General features: G+C 41.5%; 1 protein-coding gene across 1 annotated transcript in view; it reads left to right on the plus strand.

The window, feature by feature from the left end:
• Positions 1–17,337, plus strand: part of ADARB2 (adenosine deaminase RNA specific B2 (inactive)) — a 119,993-nt gene that overhangs the window by 53,102 nt on the left and 49,554 nt on the right. Inside the window, exon 4 of the mRNA XM_050890934.1 lies at positions 4,091–4,205. Within this exon, the coding sequence (XP_050746891.1) occupies positions 4,091–4,205 (115 nt within the window). The remainder of the gene's footprint in view (positions 1–4,090; positions 4,206–17,337) is intronic.

The following is a 17,337-nucleotide window of genomic DNA, read 5'->3' on the forward strand; positions in this document are numbered from 1 at the left end:
GCACTGAATTTTTCTTTCGCAAGGAAAGTTTCTACTCTTCTTTTTCCCCCATCTTCTGAAAACTTCCCTTTTTCTACTACCAACCTGATATTCGTTCAGAAGCTGCCAAGATGTATTTGGCTCTTGTATTTACTCCAGATGGAGACTTTTATTTTCACTCATATCTAGCAGTAGGAACTGTGGTATCACCAAACACAACTTTTCTCTGAGATTAATTGTTTTGATAATAGAGAATAACAAAAGAATCGTTCCTTTTGTGTACGGTTTTTAAATTATTTCTGATGGCAGATAACATAGTCTAGCCTGTATCCCAAAAGTTCAACCAGGCTTACAATGGCCCTCAATAGTTGGATTTTTCTGGTTTATATCCCATCAGGAATGATCATCCGGATATGTACCTTTTAGTATCCTAGGATTATTGTTTGATAGTAAAGCAAGAAAACCTCTGAAATGAAATCTGTGGTTCTAAACTGAGCAGGGGTAAATGTACCAACTCTTATCTCCACCGTATCTGTTCTGTATGCATTAGATATATTTGTAACCAGTTTTGTCTTTGTAAAAACATTGAAATCCAGTCTAAAGACTCTACGTAGGCAGAATTGCTGTCACTGATTTCAGTGCACGTGAATGGATCAGGCCAAATAGCTGCTCTGGTGTGTTAGAGAGGAAGGTAACACTGCACCTCTTGTCACTTATGGGTATAGGTCAGGAAACTAACCCCCTACCCAGCTCTGCCACCGGGCCAGCTTTCAGGGATGGATTATTCAAGGCTCTGCAATTATGCTGCATTACATGCATCAATCCTCAGAGTATCAAATCCCTTACAGGGCTGAGCCATGCATCTATTGACTTATTTTTCTCCATCTGCAAAAATAGACTGCTCCTTTTTCTCCTTTCCATTGTACTTTGGAATATCCACTTGGAAACTTGGGGCAATATGATAGCCTGTAAATGACCTCTCAGATTAGGCACTAGGTTTCTGGTTGCTTTTCCTGCATCCTACATGGATTCATGTATGCCACTCCTTTTCTTCTATTAATTTCACTGGCATCCTTTTAGGCAATGGATTCAAGACGAAAAATACTCGCCTGACTTATTTTGGCTAAGAGGCTTCACATTTAATGCATTTGCTGTTCTTTAATGTCCCAGGTCACTCCTTGAGATCAGCAAATGTCGAATTCCTTATCGTCCCTAAATGTTATCTGAAGTCATGTTGTTATTTTGCCTTTAGTGAGTCTCTTTGCTCTCTGGCTTTGGAACCTACTGCCAAATGAAGTAAAGAAAGCTCTGACTGTGGGGATTTCTAAATCCAAAGTTAAAAGTTATTTGTTCTATTTAGCATTTTTAAAACGATTCTTTTAGGAATTGTATGTGCCTCTAAGCTAATTAACTCTTAATGAGCGCAAAATGCCCTGGGATGCAGATTTGGAGGGTACACTAGAAATGCAGGCATGGATTGGACTGCAGTACTGCAGGAGATGAAATTTATGATTTGATTCTCTTTTTAAATGATGGTGCAGATAGTTTTATTGAGATACTCTTTTTTTTTTTCTTTCTTTCTAGTCTAAATAAAGCTGATCAGATTTTCAGTCCACCATATGGGACCCAGTTATATCAGCCCTGCAAATACACTTTAGTTTTCCGTTATGGATGAAGTCACTCTTCAGTAGGGAAAACAAGTTTAGAAACAAACTTTCATATTATGAAAGACAGGCAGTGTTCCAGCACTGAGCACTTAGCCAGAGCATCAGGAAATCAGAACACCTGGCTGTGCCCGGCTCCATGCTATTCCCCTGGACCAGTCCCTCACCCTTTTAGTGTCTTCACTCATTCATCTGTAAAGCAACTATAATTGCATTTATATCACAAGGGTGCCTTGATGCTTGACAAATGAGAATTGACCCAAAATTCATCCTTCAGAAGCACTGTATGAGCAATACCTTGCTCACATGGTGGTTGTGGACAATTAGATTAGAAGAGGTATAAACACAGTCAAAGTGAAGTTCCATTTAGGAACTGTCAAAATGTTCTTGATAATTTTTCTTGCTTTTCATCTAATTCTAGTGTAGAATTTTGCATGCATCTCCCAGAAAGGGTTTGTATGGTCTTTCCTTTTTTTGCAACAAGCCAGCGTATTTTATTCCATGTTATATTAAACTGTCTTTTGGGCAAATGCTTTGTTCCCAGAGCAATACCTTGGAAACCTACATTTAGCAAAACAAAGAAAAATTATTGTGTCAAAGAAATCCTATCCTCTATGTGTTTGAGCAAATTGCAATCACTTACAAGGATTGTACATGGAAAAATATTCCAGGTTTTATGAAAAGGGGGCTGCCTAATTGTTGTTATGTTTTATTTAATTAGATTTTTTATATTTGCTATTATAATGTTTAAAAATTAAGCTGACTTTCTGCAACAAACTGTAGAAACATATGGTGTACAGCCTGCAGAGGCTCTCAGTGGCAGTAGTATTACTGATAATATTTGTGAATTAGAATCTGCTTTCCTCTGAAAAATAGCTGTATGTTCTCCCAATTTAAAATACTGTGTTTTCGCCAACATGTTTTCATCACCCTTAACAGTTTTGGGAGAAAAAGAATGGATATGATCTTCTTAAATACATGTCCTTACTTCTGCATGGCTGTGGATCTTTCAGGGTGAGGGAGGCTGAATATCAGACTCAGCCTCTCCTCCATGTGTGCCATGAACCCACTTAAAGAGACCAGGTGAATTCAAGGGGGGCTGTTTTACCAGGACCTCCCTCCAGGTAGCTTAGCCCAACACCAGGAGAAAAACTGGAATAGTTGCTTGGTCGAGCCACTTTTCCTAACAACGGTGCGATCACTCGGGGCTAACCAGGTTACAGGATGCCAGGAGGTCCCCTGTCAGCACCCCAGAGTAAGCTCCAGCCCCTAGGAACTGCTCCCAGAAGGATTTGTAGGTACAGCTTGGTTTCCCACGGGAAATCATATGGCTTAAAAAAAAATAAAATCCTTTGGATTTCACTTTATGTTCAGACTTGCAAAGCACTTTAAGAACAACTCATGCTCACAAACAGCGTCCATCTGACTTATCTCTAATGTATGCTTGAAAGGCTCTGTGCCATACAAAGTGCAGAGATTAAGTAAACTAAAAGATACTAAAGGTTGCAGCAGGGAAACAGTCCAAGCAGTGGTGTTCTCAGGAGCACCAGAGCTGGTTTAGGTTCACATTCATCCATACATATTCTGCAGAATTCACTTTTTAGACCTTCTACCCTGCTTGGCTTCAGTTAACCTGCTTTCCAAGGCCCTCCCTGGTGACTGGGCTCACTCAGTCTCTAGATCACACAGTCTCTAGAGCCCAGTCCATGGGAAAATTTGACCTTTCAACAAAGCTGCCGTGCTCAGGAAGAGACCTGGCAGACCGGTCCCTCAGCACTACGGCACACCAGTGAACTTGTGCAAGCAACATCTTTGGTAGGATGCGCAAGCAGAGGTTCCCCTTCCCTTCCTCCCAATGGTTGTCGAGGCAGAAGCGAGACAGACCATGGTACTCCTCTGACAGCGTTAAACATAGCCCAGATTCCTGAGCTGATCATTTTACCTCGGTAGCTGTGAGTCATTAAAAACTTACCTTGAATGCAGAAGCAGGTGGTCCTTACCTATAACCCAGGCCTCAGCTCAGCTCTCAGGCTTCAGTTAGCTAATGGAAATTTTCAGTGGGCTCATGGAGAGAAGCAGTTTGGTGGGACACACGTCCACCGCTTCAGCTCACTACGATAAAATGCTTTAAGGACCAACAAATTTCCTGTGAACTAATCTTGGATCAACGTCTAGGAGGCTGAAAAAAAGTCAGTCTTGAAATCTTCTCCCTTTACCACTAATCCTAGCCAATAGGGGTCTCTAGCTTTAATTCAGTTAATTTGGCTGTTTCTGAGGGTGATGTGGGTAGTCGACAGAGAGATACTCCTTTTATCTTTGCTCGGGTAGGTGGTGTCTAATCCTAAAAGGGACCGCTCAGCAGCTGACAGCAGGTGACTAATCTGCAGCAACGCCCAGGCGCCTCAATCAAAGAAAGTGAAAAAATTCTTTCTGACTGTGTCTTTCAGGATTTTGCCGACTCCATATACCAAATGGTTGCACAGAAGTTCCAGGAGCTGACAGACAATTTCACTTCCATGCATGCACGCCACAAAACTCTTGCAGGCATTGTGATGACCAAAGGTAAGATATCCTCTCATTTATTTTCCTCTGGCATTTTTCATGACTAAGTAATACATTATTTACCTGGTCCACAGTATTGAGGGATGCCTTTACTCCCACACAGAAAAATAAATAGTAATGCAGAGAAAAGAAGCATTAAATATTTACACCTCAAGTAAGTTCACACAAAAAATATCGGCAACAGAGGTAAAGATTTATTCATAAATATGTCCCTACATTGCTTTGTTTACAGGACAAAATGCAGACCTGTCTGATTTTGCATTTCCTAATAGACAGGGGTTTTGTAGTTATCATAAAAAAGTTGTATTATTTATTAATTGCTTTTTTAGATCTGGAAACACCAAGTTCTTGTTGTACAAGGCTACCATAAACCTTGTTTTAGACTGACAACAAAAGCAACTCTCAGCCCATTTCCTTTCCAATCAAAAGAAATAAACCCAGAGCATGTGTAGTTTTAATTCTACTCTGCTCTAACCATGGGAAATACTTATCAGCAGGGCCAAAATTTGATATTCACTCCTGTTAGGACTTAACTGATGGACACATATTATGCAGAAATCTTTAGCCCTTTGATGAAACTGTTGCATGGATGGTCTTTCTTTCTTTGTGAGTATACCTCAGTTGGGGCACCTCAGTATTTATGAGGATGTCAGCAGTGGAGATGCTGCCATAAACTTCATTCTCACTCAGACGTGTGGAGCAGTGGATTGAGTTTAGAAATGAGAGGATAAGCTCAGAGGGGAAAGGCATGTATAATTCATCCAGGCTTGTCTTACTCCTTCCTTTCAACAATTATATTAGCTAGATTCAATAGGGACAGTTGTGAATATTGCAAGGCAGCAGGATGGAGACAGGATTATCTGCTGGATCTTTTCCAACCACAGAATCTAAATACAGCTAAGAGTTCTGTGCAGAGTAACTTATTCTCCTCCTTTGTGATGTGAAAAGAGTAAGCAAACCTCTCCTGAAATTAGAAGTAGAGAAGTTGACCTAAAAGTCTTTTAGACCTCTGGTTGAAACTGAACTGCTCCTCAGCTAAATTTGTTATCATTTTGCTTAATCTGCTTTGGTTAGTTATTTTTTATATTACTTTAGGATCTGAAATAATGGATGAGTCTTCCATTTTTTAAGTGTTGCACAGACATTGTGTTGTACAAACACAAAACATGATTTATAAGTCCTATAGACCACAGGAGACATATTCAGTACCAAGAAAAATAAAAGGGAGAGTGTGATTGACTCTGGGATGTGAAAGATGCACACTAGACCCAGCATAGTAGCTGCGTTGTCATAGGCAGATTTCTTAACTGTGGCACTCATCAGATTTAAACAAAGTGCTGTAATTTATTTAGAGCAGCTCTTTCCAAGCAGGACCACAAGGAAGAATGTTTAAATATGCCTTTTATAAGAAGCTAAGTTACAGGAGCCAAGAATTGTTGCTTTAACCACTTTTTGAGGGCAGACTGTACCCAGCTCAGTGTCCCTGTTCAGTTTTCTTGCACTCAGTGTGTATTTTGCCTCTAAGAATTTCATCTCATCCTACCTTGCCAAGGTACTACTCCTGCATTCTTTAGCCTAGGCCTAGACCTGCTTTAAAAAGCACGATGGAGCCAACGCAGCCTCATTGCTATATGGCCAAAGAAGCAGTTTATAACCCCACACCATATGGGAAGAGAAGTCACCTAAAGGAGGCATAACTTCCAAAATTGTGGCTGCTGAATGTGTGCAGTGCTAGGGGAGGGAAGGGGCACATCCAGACCCCTGCTAGCCTTGCTGGGCAGTTGGGGCTGTCTGTGTCTCTTCTTTGGGGAAGGAGGGAAAGTGTACTCCTGCTGGGTTTTTTATGAGTCCCATGCCCTTAGTGGGATTTTACACATTTGTATTTCATATTTCATCTTAGTCAGCATTAAGACAAAGTATAATTTTACTTATGTTCACAAACCATTTCCCTCAAGGCTTCTTTTTTAATTCTGAATTCCCTTTTATGAATTCTTTCAGTCTGTCAGCCATCCAATTTGTCAATATCTTACTGGTTTTGTGGAGCCTAGAAAAGAAACTCACAGATATGAAGTGATTCACAGAAGATGCAAAGCTAGAAACAGCCTCATCTTGGTACATTTTCCAGGAAGATTTGAGTTCTTTCCAGCACAAGAATGTCTGCCAACCATGGCAAGATGAATCATTTGCCATTTGTGTCATTATTTTCTGTACTAAAGTTGTAGATTTGTGGTCTGTTCCCCACCATCATCCCCAGAGGTAGCAAGGATCTTGACACACTCTGTTCAAAGATGGCACAGACAGGTTTTCCACATCAAACACTCAAATAAGTACCGATTTCCTGTGTTTTTAACATAGTATTTGGCAGAAAAACCCTTAGATCTCTGCAACCAATTTACTAATGACATCAACAAAAACAAATCTGGTAATGTCTTGTTGCGTTTGATACCATACACACCCGTAACAGACAAAAATTAATTTGTTTTTACCTTCATTTCAATTTAATGTCATCCCAACTAGAAACAGATTTATCTGTGCCTGTACAGTTTTCAGACAAAGCTGGTAAAAAGCACAATGTGATTCTGTGATAACTGCTGTTAAGATAATACAAAATCTCTACAGATGGAACAGAATTGTGCTAGATTGGTTTTCTTCTCCTGAACTCTGACATTTTTTTCTGCCATTTCAGTTTCCCAGGGAAACCAAAGAGAGTTACATTTGGGCACTGTAATTGACTTACACTGTAGCACCTAGGGCAAATTCCAAAGTATGAGAAAGAAAAAAATGTAGAAAATGATGTTATTGACTGACTGTGAATGTTCCACAGTAATAAATTGCTAGTCAGAAAAACAGGCAGTCCAATGTATTTAGATATGCTTTGCTCTGAATTGTGCTGAAAAGTTAAAATCTCGATGCATTTTTGTGAAAGTAAGTTTTCAAAACATTTGATTAGTAGACATCAAGATAACCTTGAAAAAATCTGCCTAGGTAGGAGCAAATTATCACACTAGATACCAACTGATGTGATGTTGTCTGATGTAATATAATAATTGAATATAATATTAATTTAAAAACTAACATAACAGATCTTGAACTAAACATTTCAAAAGATGGAACGGGTGAAGTAAATTATTTAACAGTTCTCCGGTTATAATGTATTTGAAATCTGCCCGTCCTCTAACACGCTAATTTTGTTGAAACACATTCAGAAAAGGCTGTTCTATCAAAAATTGTTTGATTGACTCTAGGAAAAATTGTTTAACAAGTAAGACATTGCATTTAAATCTTCTATGTACAGCAAGCCATATTCACACAGAATATCTTCAAGTAGAACAATAAGTATACTTGTTATTGTAGCACAGTATTAATATGAGGACCGAAGTTTTACTGAATGCTGATTATCCACAGTAGTTCTCCTGACTTCTCTGAAGATATGATGGGTTCACATATAGTAAATTAAGAACATCAGTTCACCGCTATAAAAGACAGTCCGGATAACATCATGTCAAACACAAACCATCACCTCAGAACATGCATATCCAGGCATGTGATGCATGGAGTTAACTTTCCTCATTGTGTTTGCATTTGTGGCTAAAACACGATTGATAACACCAATGTTTTGGCTATTGCTGGACAGTGCTTGCAAAGTGTCAAGACTGTCTCTCTCCCATCCCCATCCCCAGCAAGTAGGCTGGGGGTGGGCAAGAGGCTGGCAGAGGACACAGCCAGGACAGCTGGCCCCAGCTAACGAAGGGGATATTCCATGCCATATGACATTGTGCTCAGCAGTAACAGTTCGGGGAAAGAAGGAGAAGGGGGAGACATTTGGGTTTATGGCATTTGTCTTGCCAAGCAACCATGAACTATCATTATGTCAATCCATGAGTCTTCTTGCCTTTGTTCTATTTTGTCCCAGTCCCACAGGAGAGGGGAGTGAGCGAGAGGCTGGGTGGGTGTTTGGCTGTTGGCCAGGATCAACCAATATTTCATTTCAGGGTGTGCAACAATAGCTGGACACACTGTTTCTTGCTGTCACAGATTAAGGTAACCTACCAGCTCCCCCTCTTCCTATGTGACTGTCTCTCAGGCGCAATTTGGATGTCTTATTTTGACCCACTGGTCTGCTGTACCTTTTTATTGAAAAGTTTGCAGGGAGAAATAATTTCTTTTATTATTATTAGGCCAGTTGATACAGTTGGAAAAAATCAAGGGCAAGCAAGCTAACATTTTCTAACACAGGGCAACAAATGCGAAACTGCAGCACTCTCACGTACCTCCATCCCTGATGCACGGAGTCACAGATTATTGGATGACAGGAGGGCGAGGAGCCGCTAGTGAGAAAGCAGCTCTTGCAGGGCTCGGTGAAGAGCATCGTCTCACCACGGGTCACCGGGCAGGGCAGCCAGCTTTACCAGTGCACGGGTCATTGAGGAGACAGCGCGGACATTGCTGCCTGTCCCCTGGAGCTGGGAGATAGGAAGCCCCAGGGCAGGGCAGTGCGAGGTGGGAGGTGGAGGTGTGAGCTGCACACCAAGTGCTGCGATCTAAAGGCTGGCAGCATTCGCACTGTTTATTTACACCACGGACAGAGTTTGCCTTTGCCAGCTCTGAACAGATATGGGCATACATTTGTGCTCTACCTGAAATCACTGGACACAGTAAAGAATTCCTGTCATTCAGTGCAGAGTTGATCTATTATTGCTGAGGTCCTCTTTGCAAAAAAACTCCCATAATCATTATGGACAAAATGAGACTGCTATTTAAACGCTATTTTCCCATTTGTGTTTGACAAATCTTAGCAGTTCAAATACTGATAGGAACTTTTTGTCATGCTTTCTGTTAAAAATTAAGCATTAAGAAAGTTCAGTCCTTTTCACAGGAGCATGGCATTCATAGAAACAGGTTATGAGTTGATTTCTCACTTCCATTTTCTCTCTTCTTCTATCTTTTTTTTTAGGCTGACAATCATTTTGATGTTAAAAGCAAACTAGGAGGTCCTCTCAGTTATCTTGTATGAAATAAAGATGAACTGGACAAAAGAACCCTAAATAGCAATTTCATGCTGTGATAAAAGATGGGAAATTATCATCCGTATCTCATGGAACGGATCTTAATCATTGCTAAGTGGAATAACAGAAAAAAGTAAAGTTGACAATACCTCTCCATGGATCTTTACAGTCATATTAAGATTCATAAAGCCTGACATCTAAGTACAATCAGGAATATTGATGGCCAAATTGATTTCTGATCCTTAATTTAAAAAGGAAAGTTGTAAAGTAGTAAAATACAGTAGAAAATTCAGGCCCTACGTAGAGTATCAATCTGCTCCATCCCAGGTTGGATTCAAGTAGCCAAACCAGTTAGAGGAGCTGTGAATAATTTACAAATTAGTGCCCAGGGCAGATCCCTTCAAGAAGAGAGTCACAGGAGTAATTTAGGCTCTTGGGTCCCAATTGCATAGTTAGATGGATGCTAAAAGCCTGGTCCAAGTGAGACTCAGTGTTTCAATGAGACTTAAATTCCCAAAATCGAAATTGGATGCCCAAACTGCTGACATGCTTTTGAAAATCTCATGAGGTGTCTTCACCTTCTGTGGCCTGATGCTCTTAAAGACGTGGCACAAAGTCATTTGACATTCTTGGAAACATTATTCACTTCTTACATGTGCCCAGGTTGACACATCACCACCAGATGACAGGTTTTCTCAAAATATTTTAAAATAGGTAAATAGATACGTAGTTACAAACCATATATGTCACTCTTTCTCAGAAATCTATTTTCCTCTGGTTATAAACCTTAAACCAATAATCTTCAGATTCTCTCTAAATAATTTTGAACTCCATGAGAGCATCCCTTTTCCACAGCTGCAACTCTATTCCTGGATTTTGTAACATGGACCTATAAAGTGCAGACTAGGATTCCTGCAGCCCAACAGATGTAGGTTTCCAAATTCCAGCTCAAAGGACGTCTGAGGTTTTGCAGTTAAAAGTGTGGCTCCACCAGGTTCATCACTTCTTTTAAAATACAGGCCGAGGTATGCCACTGCAAGTACTCCCCCTCCAAGAGCAACACTGGGTGTTTCTTCATTTTTTTCTGTTGAATCAGTGCTAAGGAACAGAAAATAGTTGAAGATACATTACTTAGAAACAGAAAATATGAGATGGGACACAGCCCTGTAGCCTTGCACAGAGTGGGGAAAAACAGGTTCAAGGTCATCTCTCTAGGCCGGATTATATATTTCACACTAAACAAGATAAAATGTGTGCACCAGCTGGGAGTAAGTACAGAACCAGGGCTTCACTTTTGGAGGTGAGCACCCCAACCGGCACATCGCACAGCTCCTCCTTGCTGTTATTGTCTAACCTAACTCTGTCCTTTTAGCTGTTTGGTAGCACAAGTTCAGCAAGAAGAGGGGGAAACACACATCTCATATCAGCAGTTTTAGGCACTCCGATGGGAGAATGACCCAACCTGGGAAGGGAATTGAGCCCCCATTTTCCACCTGCTGCACAGGCTGTAGGTGTCTCCAGCACATCTTACTGGTTCTTTCTGGGCAGCTCCAGCAGCAAACGTCTTCTTCCCCGCTGTGCTCACTGGTTGTTCTGGTTTCCATTTCAGAGCAGCCAGCTCTTCTCAGACACTGAGCCTTTTATCCCAGACCATTTACTGTCTCTGGACTTAGCTTTTGGTTCTTGGTGTTTAAAGAATACTTCTGATGATTGAAATAGTAACTGACACCTCTCAAAACCTGGATGCAGGCGAGGCCCTGGCTCTGTGTCACATATAATTGCATTGGTCGCAAGGATGGGTATAATAATTAACGTAAAACATGGAAATGAAAAATAGGCACTTCTGTTTCCATCCCTAAGTGTGAAGTGAAGTAAGAGGAGCTGGAAAGTTCAGGCTTTCATTCTGCTCTGTGATCAGCCAAACTGGAAATTGTCCCAATTTCAATACAAAGAGTGCATCTCATCCTAAAAACAGAAGCTTCTTGGGTGAATAAAGGCTTAGTGACATCAACCATTGCTTTTACTTTACTGACCTAGTAAAACGCATAGGAAGACTTTTTAAATGCAAGTATGCTTAAGAAAAAAAAAAATTAAGAATAAGTTCCTCCTGTACTTATCTGCCAAAATCCACCTTCAGGATTTCATCCTTTCTCACTGCAATTAAGGATCTCACTAGCATATAAGACTGTCAATTTACTTAATGCTCAGATAGCAGTGGCACATTTATTAGAGAAACACAGATATCTGCACTCAGGACCTGGCAGGAAAAGTGCAGTTGAGTCCTGTTTTAAAATTAAGAATTATCTGTAAGCCCCTACACAGCTCTGTTCCTGAGGAGAAAACCAGTGTTCAAACTCACACGAAAGGAAAGGAACCTCAAATAACATTGATTCTGCCACTATCAATTTAGGTTAAAAAAAAAAATCCTCATGGATTTGGTACGGGGATGAAGCACGCAAGGGCCTGGGCTGACTGTCCCTCCTCCCCCTCCAGATTTCCAAAGCCCACATTGAGGACAGGAAGGGAAGGCAAAGGGCACTGGTGCTTGCAAGCACAGCACTGTCTCCTTCCACACTCCTCAGAAGCAAAGCTGATGGGATTTCATCCTTTCCATCTGCTAAGGCGAGGAGAGAAATGGACCATAGAAATTAGGACTGGGAAAGACCACTAAGTCATTCAGTCCATTTCCCTGCAAGCACAAGATTGTTCCCCGTGGTGCATTCCCGAGTGCTTTTTCTGGTCTAGATTTAAATGAATCAATTAGCAATGGGGCTTTCAACACTACCTTGGGAGACCATTCTAGTCTAATGGATCTCATTGTTAATAATTCTCACCATTTATTCATCCTGACTTTTATTTTCTGTGATTTCATCCCAGGTCCTCAGTTGAACTGCTCTAAATTTAGTACCCACCTCTCTCCTTGGGGTTTGTACCCTTCAGATACTTGGAAGCACTTATACCATGTTCATAGGTGTCGCTTACCAAAGGTTTACATATTTAATTTTTGTACTCTTTCCTGCTGGATCACTCTCCTCTGCAGCCCTCAGCAGTTTTGCCCCTGTTTTCTGATTCACCTCCACTTTGGCAACCTCCTCTCCATTCTTTTCTGGGCTGGGAAATCCTCCCTATGAATGAGACTTACTGGAAAAACCTGCATAGGAACGCCTTGCAAAATGGATTAGTGCAAGAGTCCTTTTTCAGGCATGTGACGATGTGATCAAGCAGTTCAAAACTGGCTTGTGTCAGAAAGGGATTTTTTCTTCTGGAGGAACTGAATTTGGAATTTGTTCACTAAGAAACACCCCGTGGTATTGGGGGAAGTTTACTGTGCCTGGCTGTGAAAGGAGAGCCACGGCCGCTCTCTGACAATACCCTGGCTCTTGCTTCCAGCACAGAGGGATCAGAGATCAGGGTAGAGAGGACTGCGCCTCTGTCCCTGCTCGTTCACTGACAAAGATAAAGAGCACTGCAGAGAATAGCCTTCCCTAGGCAGCACAGTCAGAGGCAGGATTATCCAACACATTAATAAAGGAAGAAAATAGAAGGTTCTCAGAGGCTCCCTCTACACCCTCTCTTTCCACAGAAATACAATATATTCACTTTCACTTAACCTACAATTTGACGTCAGGAAAAGAAATCCCTGCGCAACTCCAGCATTTCAAAGACTAAGTTCCATTTATACCCCCAAATGTCTTTAACCTCACTGCTAGCAACTTCTTTATTCCTAATATTTGCTAGCTATGTATTTGCCTTTTGTTCAGACTTCTGCTATTACATTTCATAAGCCCTTAACATGCTTCTTCCTTCCCAGTTTTTTGGTCAGCCACTTCTTCACATGAGCCGCTCCCATCCACCTCAGGGCTGCTCCTCGGGACACCCAGTTGCGAGCTATGGGATTGTAGTGGTTTAAATCCAGCTGGCAACCAAGCACCATGCAGCCGCCCACCCACTCGCCTCGCGTCGGGGTAGGGGAGAGACTCAGAAGGGTAAAAGTGAGAAAACTCGTGAGTTGAGATAAAGACAGCCCAATAGGTAAAGCAAAAGCCACGCATGCAAGCAAAGCAAAACAAGGAATTCATTCACCACTTCCCATCGGCAGGCAGGTGTTCAGCCATCTCCAGGAAAGCAGGGCTCCGTCACACCTAACTGTTGCTTGGGAAGACAAATGCCATCACTCCAAACGTCCCCCCTTCCTTCTTCTTCCCCCAGCTTGATATGCTGAGCATGACATCATAAGGTATGGGATATCCCTTTGGTCAGTTGGGGTCAGCTGTCCGGCTGTGTCCCCTCCAACTTCTTGTGCACCCCCAGCCTCCTCACTGGTGGGGTGGGGTGAGAAGCAGAGAAGGCCTTGACTCTGTGTAGGCACTGCTCAGCAATAACGAAAACATCTCTGTATTATCATCAACACTGTTTCCAGCACAAATCCAAAACATAACCCCATACCAGCTAGGAAGAAGAAAATTAACTCTATCCCAGCCAAAACCGGGACAGGGATAGTCAGGGTGCTCACTGAAGTCTCAGGCTCCCATTTGTCACTGAAATGATCACAATCACCACCACTGGTACAGTAGAAAATGGAGAGAAAAAAATTGAGCTGCAGCAGAGTCTTTATGGCTGGCAGATAAATGCATACTGTTAATAGCTATATGCATACTGTTAAATCATGCCTGCTGTACACAATTCTTCTCTTATGGCCACATATTTTTTTTGGGAGTCGTGAGTGTGGTTTTGTTCTCCATGCAGAGCTGGGGACAGCAGAGCTCCCTGTGTCAGGAGCGCATATTCTACATTGAAACCGAAGGGCAGAGTACACCATGCCACACACCAGTCCCTCAATCCTCAGCTCCCTCCTCACACATGCATCTTGATTTCATTCCCCTTGAAACCTCAGAAAAGAGGGGGTTGTAGATACATCACCAAGTTACAGGGCAAATGGACTGATGGACCTGGGTAAACACATCCCTCACTTCTAACCATAGGCCTACCCCCGTGCAAGCATTAACAAACAGGGACAATGATTTCAACTCCTTTTCAGAGAAACGTGTCCTTTTCCTGCTTTTTTTCAGGGAGGAGACAGGGAAAAGAGCTCTTCACCTCTTTTGCAGAAGTATTTTGCGTGGGACATCATTGCCCACTCCCGGGGTGGCAAGCACAGCCCGCAGCCTGGCAGTGCAGTCCCCTGCAGGGCTCTGCACGGGCTCGGGGACCTGCCTTGGGACAGTGGGGTGCAGGACCGTGCCCACAGCATGTCCCCGCAGGCAGCTTTTCCAGCATCACTGCCCTTTCATGTCTTGACTATCTCTTATTACAAAATTAAAGCCATCCTAAGGATGTGGTAGAGCTGCCAGGGAAGAAGATAACAGAAAATAATGTGGGACTTGTCAGTGCTATGTAGCATCAAGAAATATTCCTTCTCTAAACAAACCTGAAATGGAAACCTGAACTTATGCAGCTACGAGTAGAGGGTATTAAAAAAAAAAACCCTCCTCTGTGATCAGAGCTCTATTAAGCTGCCTTGAAAATTATTCCAAATACACTTTTCTGCAGATAACAATAGACAATCCTTTTGACTGATTTGTTAAAAAAGGTAAAGAAAGAGCATAAAATTATTGCTTATCAGAGAGAGAAGCAGCACCATTTAAAATAACATGAAATTGTACCCCATGAATTATTCACAAGGGCTGATGTTACACTATTATTATTTCTGGTTTTCCTTTTTACCACATAGGATTTTGTTTCAGTTGTCTCCAACCCAATAAAAGAGGTGGGGTTTTTTTTAATTAATCAAACCTGATTTTTCTGATTATTTTTCTAAATTAAAATGAGTATATTCTAAGCAGCGAGTTGTCTTCATGGTGTCATGTTGAAAAAGAAGATAGATTTCATTACCGCTAGCAGGGTCTAAAACATGCAGCGAAATAGACACTTGCATACTGACTGGTGTTTCTCTATGTGTTGCACCAGCTGCTGAGAAGCCAAAGTGTGATCCCAGTTGTATGCTGGCATTAGCGGTTGCAAACTCCATCCTGTTCAATGTGAATTAAGCTGAATTTCACGGAAGTTCTCCAATACACAGCCAGTGTGTTTCAGTTTTCTGATTGCATGTAAAAGTCAACACCTCTTGCAATTACCTAGTGATTTTGATTTTCCTTTTCCAACACATAAATATGCAGGGCTACAAAGTCTGTATTATGGAAGGTCTTAATGATCATAGAACACTAGAAGTGAGAGTAACTCTATTAAAGTCAGTAGAAACATTGATTAGACTAGCCAAAACTCTCCAGTTTTATTGGTAGAGCTGTGTCTCGAAGCAGATGGGTGTAGACAGTTTGTGTTTATGGCCGTGACTGACTTAAAAGCACAGCTCATAACTGTAGTCCGTAAGATGTCAGCCAGTTCTCCATATCCAACTTATCTGCTGAGCAAACCTTCATATTTTTTCTTGCTTACTGTCTCTTCTGTCAGCATCTTTCTGAATCATTTCTGCTGCAAGCTCTGTGGCTGCAGGACTGATGTTTTGGGAGATCCTGTAGGGAAGACAGCATTGTTTGCTTTATGTGTGTAATAGCCCAGCTCGAGGCAATATGACCATCCATTAATATAGTAACATTAATACAAACAATTATCCTTAATTGTTGTGGGGAAAAAACTGAAAAAATTACCTCAAAAAGTTTAAACATCAGGAAAAAAAAATTTTAAAAGGCATTAGATTTGCTCTGCTTGCCATCTTACAATTTGGGGAGTTTTGATTAGCACATGGTATTTGGTTACTTGTAATAAGAGAAATCTTATTACAAGCATCTGTCTACAGTGTAGAAAGCTATACTTCTGCTGGCTGTCTACAGGTCTTCAGAGTTCATGAAAAGAAGCTGGCAATACTGAGGTGTAATGCAGACTGTCCAAAAGCAAATATCTAAAATGGGCCAGATGAATCACCTCCCAGGAAAGTTCCTCTCCTTTGACTATAAAGAGAGTCTACAGCAATTAGCTCAGCTACAGACGTCTAAATTCTTGTTATCCAGAATAGTTGAAATGAATCCCAGCGCTGGTGTCAGCAAACTGAAAATGGCTTATAATAAAACCCATTTTCTTTTCAACAGCTCAGCTATGACGTGAAAGTCTGGACTATCACTGACACAGAAAAAATGAACATTAGCAGGGTCGAGGTCCCCCCTGCCTGGCTGTGAGAGGAGACCGTGCCTACTAGACGCCGGGGTGGGGCTCAGGCTTTCAGCAGAGCACCAGAAAGACTCATTACCTCACCAGATCATTAGACTGAATCTGTGATCAAAGACAGTGTGTCATTTATGGGTACATTTTTGTTCTATAATGCAACTAATTAATTGGCAGAATTTTTGAAAATAAAACGTGGTGAATTCCCTTCCCGCTCTCCCGGCTGTCCCCATCAACACAGTGTCAGCTAGGACCCAGCCAGTATGCTGACACAGCTCCCCAATTTCCTTTCCTTTGCTCCATTTCCTTTTCAAATTGAAAACTATTAGGAGTCTTTAGGCAAATAATAGAAACCTAATGCAGGTGCCTGTTACAAATCATTCACTAGTTACTGTTAACCGAATGTCTCCTCAAACATTACTTTGCAGAAGGCGGCGAGGGAAAGAAATGCCTCATGAACTCTGACAATCAGTGGGTCAGGAGCTAAGGTCATAATAATGTAGCCCATTTCTTCTTGTTTGTCAAATGACCTGAACACAGTTACATCCCTGGGTCTTTCATCTGAGATTGGCTCCCCTCAGTAAGAACATGGGTCTTGCCAAGAGTAATCCTCGTCTAGGATCATACCCTTCCGTACACCCCAAAGCAGGGAAGGTGCATATGGCTGGTGGCACCAGGTTAGTGCTAGTTTAGGATTTTGCCACACCCAACGCTATAGCTTTCCTAGGCACAACCTGATGACGTCCTCGGTCTAGATCTGCCACATGTCTGAGGTTAAATTAATCAATGTTTAGGAGGTAGCTTGACATTCGTAAATAGAAATCACTTGAGAAATATGAAGTATTCTGCAAGCAAAATAAAATAGGAAGTAAACGTTGATAACAAGAGTTAGTAATGACTTTTTTATGCAAAATAGACAAATGTACAGAAGTGCTTATTAATTCTGAATC

Source organism: Gymnogyps californianus, chromosome 2 (assembly GCF_018139145.2).
Source record: "Gymnogyps californianus isolate 813 chromosome 2, ASM1813914v2, whole genome shotgun sequence".
NCBI lineage: Eukaryota > Metazoa > Chordata > Aves > Accipitriformes > Cathartidae > Gymnogyps > Gymnogyps californianus.